The following is a 14,881-nucleotide window of genomic DNA, read 5'->3' on the forward strand; positions in this document are numbered from 1 at the left end:
GCTTCCCTGGTGGCTTAGCAGTAAAAAAAATAAAATCTGCCTTCAATGCAAGAGACATAGGAGTCGTGGTTTTGATTCCTAGGTCAGGAAGATTCCCTGGAGTTGGGCATGGCAATCCACTCCAATATTCTTGCCAGGAAAATCCCACGGGCAGAGGAGCCTGGTGGGCTACGGTTCATGGAGTTGCAAAGCGTCAGACACGACTGAAGCAGCTGAGCACACACGCACACACTTGGTCCACTGAACCTGCGTGGCTCTGTTAGTTATGGCAAGATCCCTTCCACATGAGGTGGGGCAGTTTTGCTCTCCCATCAGCAATGCACAGCGCCTGTTTCCCCTGAAGATTTTCAGGTTGGTCCTAACAGAAAATTTAGTGCACTCCGTCTTTAAGACACACACACAGTGGATGGAGATTAATAGCCTGTGAAGGAAACGGAGGCCTTGGGTTAGGAAGGGACACCGCGGATGCTCAGGTGCTCTCAACAGGAAGGAATTTTCCGGTTCTGTTCTGTCATTTCTCTGACTCACAGTGTCAATGAGGCTTTTCTCTCTCCTGGTAAAAATCCATCATTTCTTACAGAAAACACTCAACTGATGACAGGTTAGAGTCTCCTTCTTTTTAAAGAACAAATGCTAATTTCAAATGCAAGAATGCTGAGCTTAAGACCCTCCTTTGAGACTCCCTACAAAAGACCCTCTTTGTTAGGAAGAAAAGAGACAAATAAGGACCATCTTACCCTGAGCCTAACAAAGAAACCAGCCTCGAGATCCCGCTGACTCTGTGACAAATAAAAGCTACTCCAAGGGCTGAGCAACACTTTAGAAATAGCAATAATTTAGCATGCAATCTTCACTGCGTGGAAAAAATGAGACATGGGTTTAAAATTAGGAAAAGAAGCATCACTGGTCAGCTCAGGGGAGGGGTGAACTACAAATAGGTAAAGAAACAAGAATGAAATTTCACTTCTCTGCTGGTAAGCTGCTGTTTCCCCCAGGAAATGATGGTATTTCAGCTACCAGTGCACTCACTTGCTTAGGGAGTAGCAAGGAGAGGAGGTTTGAGGAAAGGGTTTGTAAACATTTCTCTGACTGTAATTTACCGAGAAACACTGGGAAGAGACCAAAAGAACACCTGTACTTTCACACCTCCTCCACTTCACCTCCATTCGGCGACAAAGTCTTGAATGTCCAGGATGCACAAGGTCTCTCCCAACATAGTGGCGGCAGGGGGGTGGGGGTGGGGGTGCGGGAAGGGAAACATTAGTCAGGCTGAGTCCGGTCTCCGTGCACAGTCCAAGAGGACAGAGAACTCATTCTCCAGGAAAATGATCACACCTCCAGAGCAGCCCTGGTGAAGTGCTACAGGAGATCCTTAGCCATGGGATGGGATGCAGGGTGGGCTTCGTGGACGAGGTGGCGTTTAAGCCAGCACACGTGGGATACAGCCATGCAGCAGGGCAGGGAAAGGCTTGTGGTGTGAGGAGAACTGCCTTTTACTGGAGACAGTCATTTCTCTGATGACTCCTTTCATGAAACCAGGACTTCAGTGAAAAAAAATAAAGCAGCATTCTGGTTGGGAGTGTACACGTGGGTTTGTGGAAGGTAAAGGGGGATTTCTGGGGAAAAAAAGACTATTTATACAACCAGGCAGATCAGAATATCAGGTAAGTGCTTTAATTTTAGAGATGCCAGGAAGTAATCTACTGTAAAACTTGAATTCGTGAGTCTTTGGAAACTGAAGAGCTTTTAAAAGATAGGTTTATGTAATGAATTGAGTTGTTTTTCCCCAAGTAAATCTAGAGAATGTACCCTAATGAACTGTACTCAGCTCCCCCTTTTCAACTTCATCAGGACTCCCTATGGTCATATGAACACTTTAAACTCATGTTCTAAGTGTTTGCACGCTAAGGGATTGATGTTTTCAAGTAATTTTTTCCCTTATTACATAAGTGACACATTTTTTGTAAAAAAAAAAATTTTTTTTTAACACATATGAGTAAAAAGATGAAAATTCCCTCAGAATCTGACCAATCAACTACTAGTACTATGAAATGTTTTTGGTGATCAGTCTTCCAGTCCTTTTCAAATGTATATGTATGCTTAAAAGTCTATAAAGTCTAACTCTATGAACAAAATAAGATGGTACTAGCATCCAGTTTGGGAATCTACTTTTCTAGTCAATATATTATGGGCATCTTTCCAGATTAAAAAAAAAATCATTTTAGGGACTTCTCTGGTGGCCCAGTGGTTAAGAATCCACCTTGCATGCAGGGGACACAGGTTTGATCCCTGGCTGGGGAACTAAGATCCCACCTGCCAAAGGGCAACTAAAGTCCTCCTCACTGTGTGCTCCAGTGAAGATCCCGCCTGCCTCAGCTAAGACACGATGCAGCCAGATAAATGAATATTTTTTAAATGAATAAATAAAAGTATGTTCCCTGCTCCAACCAAAAAAAAAAAAGATCATTTTAATGATATTTTATTTTAGAGACATGTCATAGTTTATTTTTTAACTTTTTATTTTATACAGGAATATAGCCAATTAACAATGTTGTGATAGTTTAAAGTGAACAGCAAAGGGACTCAGCCATACATATGTATGTATCCATTCTCCCCCACACTCCCCTCCCATCCAGGCAGCCACCTAACAATGAGCAGGGCTCCCTGTGCTGTATGCTTGGTCCTTGTTGATTATCCCTTTTAAATATTGCAGTGTGTACAGAGATGTCAAAATTTAAATAGTCAATCTCCTATTATTGGACAGTTAGGCTACTCCAACTATTCCATTATGATAAATAACACCATAATAAACATTCTTGTTGCTAACTTTCCACATGGATTCCTACAGTTCATTAGGATACATTCCTAGAAATACAATCTCTTTGCCAAAGAGTATGAACATTTGCAGATTTACGAAATGAATGCCCTCTAGAAAGGTTGCATCAACTCACACGCCCACCTCCAGAAGCAAACAGGAGTTCACAAGGCTTGGCTAACACTGGCTGATCAGTTTTTTAATTCTTTGACTGCTGTGTATCTGATATGATTTTGAAATATCGTGCTTTGTCTTTACGATAACATTCCTTTGTTTATTGTACACTGTGGTCACCAGTTCCCTTATTTCAGAAACTTCAAATAGATACTCCCAACAGTAGTCAAAAGCTTTGAATTCCTGGGATGAAACGAAAAGGAATTTTTGTCATCATGGTGACGGGCAGTCAGGAGCCTGGAAGCAGGCACCCTGTTTGGTAGGACACCTCATTCCAGCCTGTAATAGCCTTTGTAAAGTGACCAGTCTCTACCGAAGACATCTCGGTCTTTTTATGAGACTCTAAATCCTTGAACGTTTAGTCCTGGTGACTCAACATAGAACATTCTTTCTAGTGGATGTTAAGGACAAGGTGGTTTGTTTCAGTAGGAAATAAGAAGTTTTTGCACTACTTACTTCTTGCTAAGGAAAGCATTTCTCTCAAATCCAATTAGATTTTAGAAAATTGCCATTTTCAAGGAACAACGTATGAATAACGTCTAGTTATTAATTTTGTCAATCATTAACATGTGCTTTTCCTTCAAGTCTATTTTATTCATGATGGACATCTTTTTCTTTCTGGTTTCATACCTTAAATAATTTTACTACATTTGGTTAATAGTTAAGGCAATGCATTCTCCATCACAATAAGTGCAGACTTCCAAATAATAATAATAGTATCACTTTCTATCTGTATAGTGTGTATAGTTTACAAAATGGTCTAATTAATATAGGACTAAACTAGATCTAACTATATAATTTGTAAAGTGATTTAAAATGAATAAATGTTTAAATGGGAGAAAGTAGGGTATTAATGCCTTCACAGTTTGAGTTCCAACTAAGAGTGTATAAATCCTAATGGCCACAACCTAACATGTAACTGATGTGTACAGAGGCAACTCACAATCTCATTTTCTCCAAATTTCATCCTCAACATATTTTGGAAATAACTGTATTTTCCCTTAGGTCCCTCTTATTTCCGAAATGCTCCTATCGGTCAAAGTATATGACATCAAAATCATATACATACACAATCAAAATCCTCAGACCTCATGTGTTTCTGGCTCCTTGGTTAGTAATGTTCCAAACAAACCCATATTCCAGGCCCTCTCTCATTTTCTGCAGTTTCAGATAAAGACACAGCATTATAGCATCTTACCCATGAGTTATTTGGGGGAGCCTGTTTTGAGAAATACATTTCCATCAAGGCCATACAATTGTCTGCATCTCATAATTGACTATATGGCCACTATTTGTCTCAGCCTTTGAAGGACGGTACCAGGGACACACAAACCGTCAAAGTGTTTTGGAAATTTTGACATTTCACTAGCCACGTAACATCATCCAGGCCCCTCTCACGCCTGGAAGTGGAGCAAAGCTTGGCTGCCTATTTTTGATTCCAAAGATGTATTCAACAGAGCAATGTCAAATCTTCGGCAGCTAAGCCCTAAGACCACAATGTCTGCTTCCCATGATCACTGAAACCTGTCCAACACTCACATATCTCCCTAAACCAGACAAATATTTGCATGCATCTCTTCATCCCTCTAGGTTTTTCCCTATTTAAGCAAAACTATAAACAATCGTCCACCCTAGCAACCACGTCAAAAAAGAACAAAAAACAAAACGCTCCTCACTTCACCAAAATAGTGAATCCGGTTTTCATGGGTTTTTTTGGTTCACCACAGCAGGTCAGTTACATCCTCAACACTTGGTGCATCAAACCCCAGAAGGCCTGCTAGTTCCCAAAGAGGTCGGTTTAAGAAATATCTTCATTAACCAAAGAAAGGCAAGATGTAATACCAAGGGCGTGCTAATGTTACACTCAATAACTGCAGAAGAGAGACTGAAACCCAGGACATGGCAACAGAACATCTATCAACTTCCCCATATTTTTTTATTCACCGATGCCTCCTGGATGGGCAGGATGCTGGAGATGCAGAGATAAATGACATCTTCAGGGCTGCCCCGTCCCCACACCTCAGGTCACTGGGAAGAGGAACTGTGAAAGTGGGTGATAACAGGGCAGAGCAAACAGAGCAAAGACAGAGCCGTGGGTGCTCTCGGGGTGACCCAGCTCCCTGGGTCAGAATGGATGCCATGATATCTCATTGTGACTTTTATTTGCATTTTTTTGACTAGTAATGAGGGTAAAAACACTGTTTCCCACCCTTTCAGCCTTCGGGATGTCTTCTTTTGAGAACTGACTATTCAGATCTCTTGCCAATATTTGATTATTTCTGTTTGCTTTTTCCTTGCTGATTTTGGAGACCTTTGTCATACGTATAGTGAATATCTTCTCTCATTTTGGGAGTGAGAAGGCACTCCAGGCTGCACCTTAACTCTGTTAGCAAGGAAGTACCGGCAAGGTGCTGGGGTGGGCGAGGTCACTGAAGACAGCAGATGGGTGGAAACAGATGTGTTTGAGGAAAACTAAGCCGCCAGTTGTGTATGGGGCAGACTGAGGGAGAGAAAAAGAGATCAAGAAAACCGAAGGCTATAAGAGGAATGTAGTCACCGTACGTTAGGCCGGATTCAAGGTTTGCAAAGTCGGGGACAGCGCACAAGACCTCCATCAGTTCCAAAATTCATGAGAAGGACTCAGAGCTATTAATTAATGGTTATGGTTTATTACAGTGAAAAGCTACAGTTTTAAATCAGACAAGGATAGAGATGCACAGGACAGCAACCGGAAAAGTTCCACTCGGAACTTTCAGTCATCTTGACCCTATGAAACTGCAGACAGAGCCAACATCACTGGGGAACAGTACGTGACCATACTGCCAGCCAGGAAGCTCCTCTGAGCCTGGGCACCCAGGGTTTTTACTGGGGCTCCATCAGCTAGAACTGACTGGCTACCCAGGTGACTGACCTCCGTCTTCAGCCCCTCTGGAGGTTGAGCTGTTGTCACATGGCCCAAAGCCTCCACCTTATCTGATGTGGCCCCAGCCCCTGGGTAAGCAAAGACACTCTGATTAGATATTTCAGTGGCTTAGCTAGGTCACCTTCCAGGAGCCCAAGGAAAAGGCCAGACCTCTCTTTAGGTAAGATTAATAAACAGGGATAAACTGATTGTGTTTGAAACATTTCTATAACATGTGATGATCCCACATTTACAAATGAGCCTCATGGTAAAAATCAAGGAAAGATCTCCACCTCCACGTCACCAGTAAAACACTTCCAACTATGCAACAGAAGAATCTACTTCCAGAAGAGTCTTCTTGTGGGGAAATCTTCTTATCTCACCGACTTGTTGGACATGAGTTTGAGTAAGCTCCGGGAGTTGGTGATGGACAAGGAAGCCTGGCGTGCTGCAGTCCAAGGGGTTGCAAAGAGTCGGACACGACTGAGCAACTGGACTGAACTGAATGGCTTCTCTTGGAGCTGCAGTGAGAGAAACTACGTCTTGTCCTTTTCCTAATTGTCCTAATTTGGGAGGTCCACTTAGCTTCTGTGGATTGACGGCTGGCACTGCCTCTCTGGTTTAAATGTGTTGATTTTCAAGGCAACTGAAAAGGTCTCTTAAGAGTGACAAAAATAAATTGTGTTTATAGATTTAAAATATATACTTAATTAAGAGTTATCAAGTACCTGTTTCTAGAAGATTTTAAATGTATATTTGAGGATTTTCTTCTCACTACAAAGTCACTTTCCTACTAGAAGTAAGCATACAGATGCATTTTAATGTTTGGTAATCTGGTGGTATATCATACGGCCCTAAATTTTTGAGAAGTATTTATTTATTCATTTCTTTTACTTCACTGTGTGGGATCTTTCCTTGCCACGCCCGGGCTCTCTAGCTGTGTCATGCAGGTTTAGTTGCCCAGAGGTATGTGGGATCGCAACAAGTTCCCCAACAAGGGATCAAACTGGAGTCCCTGCATTGGAAGGCAGATTCTCAACCACTGGACCACTAGGGAAGTCTCCCTAAAAATATTTAGAATAAGAAAACAGAAATTTGCAGCTCCTTATCCCACACAATGCAGTCTTGACTTACTAGCACATACTTCCAAAATTGACCATTAGCCAGCTTTGGGATCTTGGGCTTGTCATTTCATCCCTCTGGTTCTGCTGCTTCTTTTTCTAAATAAGAACTGGACCAGATCATTTCTAAGCTTCCTTCCACCTCTAACAATTCTCCCTCAGAATAAAGTTACCATTTTATAAACATAAAATGTTATGTTTTGTAAACATACATGAGAACTCCTGAAGACTGAGGTTGCTACACAAATAAGAATCCACTTTGTTTCTAATATTTATCTTTTATAACCCAAAGTAAGAAATAATCTTTAGATAAAATACATAAAAAATTAAATATTTTTTAAGAAACATATCATTAATTCCTTAACAAATACTTACAGAGCAACAACTATGGACTAATGGAGCATAAATACTTGAAATATTTACCCGTACTTTATTTTGTGAATGATTCAGAACGAAATGTCAGTTAAATAGAGACTTTAATAATAGCCTGCCCAGTAAGCACCAAGTGTGATAGAAAATAGAACATGGGGAATGGAATGTAGCTTCAGGTGATATGCCTTCAGAACTCAGTGACTTTCTAAACTGATTTTATAATTAGAAGGATATTTTTAGCTTATTTTTCAATTGGAAGGTTTTATTATACTCATCTTAATATACGTAATTTCACTTGAATATTTTCTGATTTTAAAAAAAGGATCTTTCCTCTTTGGTGCAGCCCTGTGTTCCCAGCTTCCAATTAGTTTTATACCAAGTTTCAGGGGTGCTGAAACCGCACAAAGCAGCAGGTCCCAGTGACTGCCCACCCACTGCACCTCCTGGGACCCCGAGGAAAGACATCAGGACAGCAGGGTGACCAGTCCATGTCTCGGTGTAGGATCAGCCCTATTCACCTCGAATACAGTGCCAGGCGGTGCCGCCGGTTACACAGAGTTAAAGACCCAGTGGCGATGCCCTGGGGAGCCTCAACCAGGAAGGGTGAGGACTTAGGGGGTGGACTGGGCAGAGTCCTAGCAGAGGAAGATGGCAAGGAGTGGGATACCTGGTAAAGAGTCTGTTACAGAGCCAGGAGGTGGCCTCCACCCACAGGGGTTGGGACCCCAGCAGAGGTTTGTAAGCAGAGAAGAGACAAGAGCAGATCCATAGGTTAAAAGGGGGACAGAGAGAAGGCTGGACAGAAAGAGTGAAAGTGAAAGTGACTCAGTCGTGTCTGACTCTTTGCAACCCTGTGGACTATACAGCCCAAGGAATTCTCCAGGCCAGAATATTGGAGTGGGTAGCCTTTCCCTTCTCCAGGGATCTTCCCAACCTAGGGATGGAACCCAGGTCTCCCGCATTGCAGGCAGATTCTTTACCAGCTGAGCCACCAGGGAAGCCTGGGCAGAGAGAGAGGGGGGGGTCCAAGTACCAAAGAGGGGACTGCTTTGAAAGCCTTAAGGGATTCAGGGGACAGTAAGGCTTTGACCTGGGGGGTGACAGGAGGTACAAGCGCACTTGAGGCTGGCTCTGGGTTCTGCCTGGTCTCCTAGTTGGCTGGGGGGCATCCGGCAAGGGGAATGTGAGCTCTGGTGGAGTGTTTAGCAGACATCCCAGTGGAGAAGGCCGGTTGACAGATGAAAGAGCTCCAGAGAGGACTGTCTGGAGATACTCAGAATGAGTCAAGGAAGGGAGGGGCTTGGGTTGGAGATGATGACCAGATGGTTGTTGTGCAAATATCCTGGGGCCTTAAGGGCAAGAAGAAACCAGACCTGTCCATTCTGGCCCTTCACGGGAGAATGGGGCTAAGAGGCAGGTATAGGAACTGGTTTGGGTCAGCCTGAGCACCTGTTGAGTGGAATGCGCCCGGATCGCCAGGGGCGCCCACTGTAGTCTGCACAAGGGAGTTAGCTCCCTCCAGGCAAGAACTGACTCATTTGAAAAGACCCCGATGCTGGGAAAGATTGAAGGCATGAGGAGAAGGGGACAACAGAGGATGAGATGGTTGGATGGCATCGGCGACTCAATGGACATGAGTTTCAGTAAACTCCAGCATTTGGTGAGGGACAGGGAGGCCTGGCATGCAGTAGTCCACGGGGTCGCAAAGAGTAGGACACGACTGAGCAACTGAACTGAACTGAATGAACTGAGGCAAGAAGGCCCCTTCCTATAATGCTTTCTCACCATTGCCGCGAGCTCTAGGTGGCTGGCTAAGTAAGTAAGTGTTAGTCGCTCAGTCGTGCCCAACTCTGCGACCCCATGGACTGCAGCCCACCAGGCTCCTCTGTCCATGAGATTTTTCCAGGCAAGGATACTGGAGTGGGTTGCCATTTCCTTCTCTAAGGGATCTTCCCAACCCAGGGATTGAAGCCGGGTCTCCTGCACTGCAGGGAGATAGGCGGCTGGCTAAGAATGCATTAAAGCCAAATGGCTAACTAGTTGGTGAACCCCTCCCACCAGGAGTATTTGCACCAGGAAAAACGGAGAATTTGTTAATTTAAACAAAGGCCCCGTGGGAGGACCGTGCAGGGGGAGGTGCGGAGATTTCCCATGTTGGTCTACACTGTACTGCCCTGCATCCAGGTGCCCTCCGGAGAGCTGGGCTGGTGTTGGCCCGCAGAGATGGCTGTCCGGGCATCCGCACCGCCCAGGGTAGAGGCGAGGGGGATGGGCTGCGCGCAGAAAAGGACGCCGGGGATTGCAGCCACTTGTCTTGCTGGACTTGGAGTCGGATTTTGGAGCTGTGCCTCTAGATTTCTACTTCACACCCCACCACTCGCACTCCTCTCCACTCCAGTTTCCCATGTTTGCTCTCTGTATCCCTAAGCGCGTTGAACTAGCTAACACAGAGGCGGTTGTTGTTGCTTAGTTGCTAAGTCTTGTCTGACTCTGCGACCCCGTGGACTGTAGCCTGCCAGGCTCCTCTGTCCATGGGATTCTCCAGGCAAGAATACCGGAATGGGCTGCCATTTCCTCCTCCAGGGGATCTTCCATAGCCAGGGATCGAACCCACCTCTCCTGCTTGGCGGGCAGTTTTCTTTGCCTTCCAGAAGTCAGTGTGAGTGGGCAGGGGGACTGAGGGTGGGACTGAGGACACTTTGTTTCTCCTCCTCTCTCCCCTGTACCCATCCCGGGCCGCCAAGGCCTCGGGGTACCTGGGGGCAGCCAGACTCCTCCGTGAGAGGCCTCGCCGCTGGCCCCCTCTCCACGGTCTGGTCAGGAGCGGACGCCCTCGAGGGTCCCTCTCGGGGCTGGACCCGGGGCGGCAGAGGCGGGGGTCTTCTGGCTGGTCCCTGTGAAGGACCACAGAGGATGTGCGGCGTGGGCAAGGCGGGGGTTCGAGGGCGAACCGGGCAGAGGGTCGCCTCGCCCCGTCCTTCCAAGCTCGCCTCGCGATCTGGCGAGGTCTGGCCAGATGTCGAGGAAGGGCCGGGAAGACCAAGACCGCAGCGCGCCGGCCCCCACCCATCCTGCCCTCCAAGTCTCCTCTGGTGGGGCCAGGCCCTCGGCCGAGGAGGGAGGCGCGGATCCGGCGGGGAGGTCCCGGGCCGCAGTCGGCGCCCTGTGGGCCCGGGTCGCGCCGGGTCCAGGCTCCTCCGCCCCGCTGCTGCCCGGCCTCGCCCCCGCCGCGCGCACCCCTCCCGCCTCCCCCGTTGCCGTGGCAACCCCGGGAGCCTCCAGGCGCGCGCCCGCCCGCCCGCCTGCTGGAGCGCTCGGCGGCGGCGGCAGCTCCGGCTCCAGCCGAGCGCGCGGTGACCCCGCTCCGGAGCCCGTTCGTCGCCCCCGGCCCGGCCCGGGGCCCCCAGCGCGGCTCCCGACCCGGCCCCAGAGCCGGCCTGGCTGCCGGCCTCATGGAGCTGCTGGCCGCAGCCTTCAACGCCGCCTGCGCCGTGGACCACGACAGCTCCACCTCGGAGAGCGACACGCGCGACTCAGCGGCGGGACACCTGCCCGGCAGGTGAGGACGAGCGGCCGCGCCGACCCCCGAGCGCCGCCGCTGCGCGTCCGTGGCCCCAACTGGCGTCTCCCGCCAGGGACGCCTACCCGAACGGCCTGTCCCCCGCACCCCTTCCCGCGGACCCCGCAGCCCCTCACTGCCCCCCGCGGCCCCCCGTCGTGCCGGCAAGCCGCCTGGGGTCGGGGGTGCGCCCCAGCCGGACCGCCGACACCCCGGTCCCCGTCCTGGCCGCCTCCCGCGCCCTCTCCCGGGAGCCCTGGGCGCACGCGTCCCGTTGGGCTCCCAGTCTCCGCGCCGCGTGGCCCTGGGGCGGTCGCTACCCGGAGGGGACAGGGGGCCGTGTGACGGCGCGCGGCGCAGGGTGCGCAGTGCGCGCAGGGCTCCTGGCCGCGGGACCCGTCGGGGCGGCCGCTCGGCGCCGCGGAGCGGACAGGCGCGCCAAGTTTCCGACGCCTGCCCGCGAGCTCCGAAAACATGAAGGTCTGGGCGGGCTGGGGTGGGAATGAATCACCCGGTCGCGCCCTGGTGCGGTGACAGAATGGGCCTGTGGGGCGCGCTCGGCCGGGGGGGAGGGGGGCGGCGGCGGCGGCGGCCGGTCGGCCTGGACATCTCGGGGCAGAGTCCAGTTGGCCAGGGCCGCCCGTGCGAACGCCTCTCGCGGGCTGGCCGAGGTGGGTCGCTGCTTAAAAATAACCCGCCCTGCCCCTCCTACAGCGAGTCGTCCTCCACCCCAGGAAATGGGGCCACGCCCGAGGAGTTCCCAGCCCTCGCCGACAGCCCTACCACGCTCACCGAGGCCTTGCAGATGATTCACCCTATTCCCGCCGACTCCTGGAGAAACCTCATCGAACAAATAGGTGGGTGTCCCCGGCGGCGGCGCGGCGTCACTGGGGGGAAACGGGGGCTCCTGGTGGGCTCAGGGGAACCCTGCTCCTGGAATGCAGTTGCGTTTCACCTGGGCAAAACGCACCTGACAAGGAAGGTTCTTAACATATTTGGCTCTAATGGTTCCATAGGCAAAACTGCCGCAGGTTACTAGTAAGCTGTGTAATTGGGCTTGAGCGAATGTGTTTCTTTCCTGCTCCCTTGGACAGGTGTACTTGCCCAGCTCTTTCCTGGGCAAGGAGGGCTTTCTGTCCTCTTATCTCTTCTGCCAGGAAGTCCAGGGGTGAAGTGTTTCTGGGCCATGCAGGAGGGCTCCGTGAGCCACTCTGTACATCCTAGGGGGCTGGGGTAGACCTGGAAAGGGAGAGGGGTCTGCAGAGAGTCAGGCTGACTCGAGCCATTCTGGAAGGAGAAGCAGTGACCAACTTTGCTCCGGGGAGGAGAGGTACAGTAGAGAGAAGGCCGGGGCCCCAGAGGCCCCCACCCTCTCTCCCCGGGTTAGGGAGAGAAGCCTGGCTCCACCTGCCTGTTCCGATTGTGGCTGAAGTCCAGCTGCCTCACAGCTGCAGCTGAGACTCTGAAAGCAGACCGTGGACTGAGAAGGTGTCCCAGGAACCCGAGCACTTGCAATTAAAAGAATTGTTGATGACATCAAACTAGTTCTCATTGTCCTCACCAGAGGGGGCCCATGAGTGGGTAACATGGGGAATGGGACGGCCTCGAGATCTTTTATGTTCTTCAGTTCTTCAGTGTTGTCAGAGCAGCCGTTTATTCATTGAATTAAAATTTTGACTTGAAAATGTCCTTCCCTAAATTGATCATCATTGTCCCTCATCCCAAACACTCGGGCAGACACCACGTGTCTGGTAGAAGGGGGCTTCCTTTGCCCTGGGACACCGGTGTTTAGGAGACTTTTCAGGCAAGTTCCCTCTTCCCCTGGCTGGGGTTTTTCTGGACTGAACCCTGGGAGGAGCCGAGCCCCTGCAAAGCTGAGGGTGGAGCCCTACACAGTTAAGCCTCGCCAGACTCCAGGATTTTGTTCCCAGCCCCCTGGATGTGGGGCTGGGTGGTAGCGGCTTTTCCCTTTGTTCGCTGGGGCAAATGGAGAGGGGCTGTTCTGAGGACAGGCACCCATGAAAATCCCTTTGTCCCACCTCAGTCACGGTGCCCTTTATAGCGAGGAGGGCCACCGTGGCCTCAGCATACGCTAGGAGCCTTGACTCCTACCCTGTAGAAAGGGATACCTCTGGCTGGGATCAGCGTCAGAACTAGGAAGGAAATCAGGGTGGGGATGGGGAGATCTGTGCCTCAAATCACGGAGACAGAGGCTCCCTTTTGCAGCGTGGGCGTGCGGAGACCTCCTTCCTGGGGAGCCAGCGGCATCAGCTCTAGGCTGGGAGTTGGAAGCCCTGAACTGGGGTACTGTGCTCCTCCTGGCCCTCGTTTCCTCCTGTGGTGAACAGTGGAGACTGACATCCCCAGGCGTTTCTCCCACCATGTGCTGGTGGGAGAATATGTATTTCCAGCTTCTGGGCTGGATCCCGGGTAGGTGCTCAACAGATGTGCTGAACACGCAGGGCCAAGGCTGCCTCCTTCTCACATCCTTCGTCCTCGACTTGAGGCCTATGCCAAGCTGATTCCTACAAGAGGCCAGCTGCTCCCACTTAGCTCAGTGAATGAAGGGGATTCTTTGCCAGGTATCAGGAGAGGACAACACGTTCCTAAAGACGCAGAGGAGTTAAGAGGGGAGGAAAGTGGGAAGACGCTGGGCATTTATGCACCGCTGTGTTGGACTGCGGCGGCTCCCACTCAGGCCAGGAGAGAATGATGCCAGGACTGTGTGTGGCGTGGTGTACAGTTGTCGTTGTCGTTGCTGGTGGCTCTAAAGATCACAGACCCCGAGGCCCTGTAATTGCGCTGTGTGTGTTTGCATGTGCACACATGGCGTGTGTGTCCTGTGGTTGTCTCTGGCACCTAGCAAATGCTTGGGGCCTAGGAGATGCTCACTAAAAAACAAAATTCCCTGCCCTTTGGAAGTTTCTATCTGAAGAATTCAAAGGAAAAAGAAGAAAAGATTCTCTTCAAAAAGTAAGATTTTGAAGGACTCCAGGAGCCTTGCTTATCCTCCTTCTGCAGGGCAGCATGGCCAGCCTGATATAGATCATTTTAATTAAGAGAGATGAGAACTGAGCCTTCTAATTCTGCTTGGATATAATACCAGGTGCAGGCTTTTACAGGGAAAGTTAATTTTGCCTAATGAATGTACAAAATTGAAAAACATGATACATCATCAGTATATCTCAAATACAAAACTTTAATCCACTAATCTAGTTCCTCAGTTATAGCTACTTTGTTTCTATTGTAATCTGAATTTTAAGGCTAATAAAAATAAACATATTACCAAAAAAAAATGGCTACCCAGTGTGTCAGACAATCCTTTGTAATCACAGTAACTCCAGGAAAACTGGTATTTAAATTCATATTCTGAGGGCTTCAGAAAGAAGTATGAAGTTTTAAGAAAATGCTAGAATTACTTGTATTGGAAGTCTTTGGCTTAGTATAATAGAATATCCAGGTTTAAAAAAAAAATGACCTGAAAGAATGAATGTATTCTGTCGGTCCAGGAATGAGGAAGAAAGTTCTGGAGTTGGTTCAAGTCAAGCAGTCACCTAGCTTCCTTCCCTCCTCCATTCTCAGCATTTGGGCTTCATGTCACCAGATGGCTGCCACAGCTCCATGCCTCACATCCTCAAGCAGTCACATATAAAAACCAATAAATAAAAGCAGCTTGTCCAGGGACCAAACCCATGTCCTCTGCATTGGCAGGCAAATTCTTAACCTCTGTACCACCAGGGAAGTTCCCCTGGTTTCTTTAAACCTCCATAAAAATAGTATTGAAATCACAGAAGATTAATTGATACAGTGTTGCCAACAATAGTTATATCTTATGCTTATCACTGAACCGGTTTGTGTACTGGCTTTAAACCTCTGCCATTACAGCTCAATCTGGGTTGCATTTAGCATAGATTTAGATTCTCTTTTTTGTTCCTTTG

The 14,881-nt window shown here is 49.0% G+C and overlaps 1 protein-coding gene across 2 annotated transcripts in view; it reads left to right on the forward strand.

Annotated features, from left to right (window-relative positions):
* NGEF (neuronal guanine nucleotide exchange factor) overlaps positions 1–14,881 on the forward strand; it is a 92,480-nt gene that overhangs the window by 36,858 nt on the left and 40,741 nt on the right. The window contains exons 1-2 of one of the 2 annotated variants that reach the window (XM_020893920.2): positions 10,545–10,943; positions 11,658–11,800. In XM_020893920.2, the coding sequence (XP_020749579.1) occupies positions 10,837–10,943; positions 11,658–11,800 (250 nt within the window). In that variant the 5' untranslated portion in view covers positions 10,545–10,836. Of the gene's footprint in view, positions 1–10,544; positions 10,944–11,657; positions 11,801–14,881 lie in introns of those variants that run through there. The other variant, XM_070468458.1, reaches the window with a different exon arrangement.

This window comes from Odocoileus virginianus, chromosome 5, assembly GCF_023699985.2.
Source record: "Odocoileus virginianus isolate 20LAN1187 ecotype Illinois chromosome 5, Ovbor_1.2, whole genome shotgun sequence".
NCBI classification, from domain to species: Eukaryota; Metazoa; Chordata; class Mammalia; order Artiodactyla; family Cervidae; genus Odocoileus; species Odocoileus virginianus.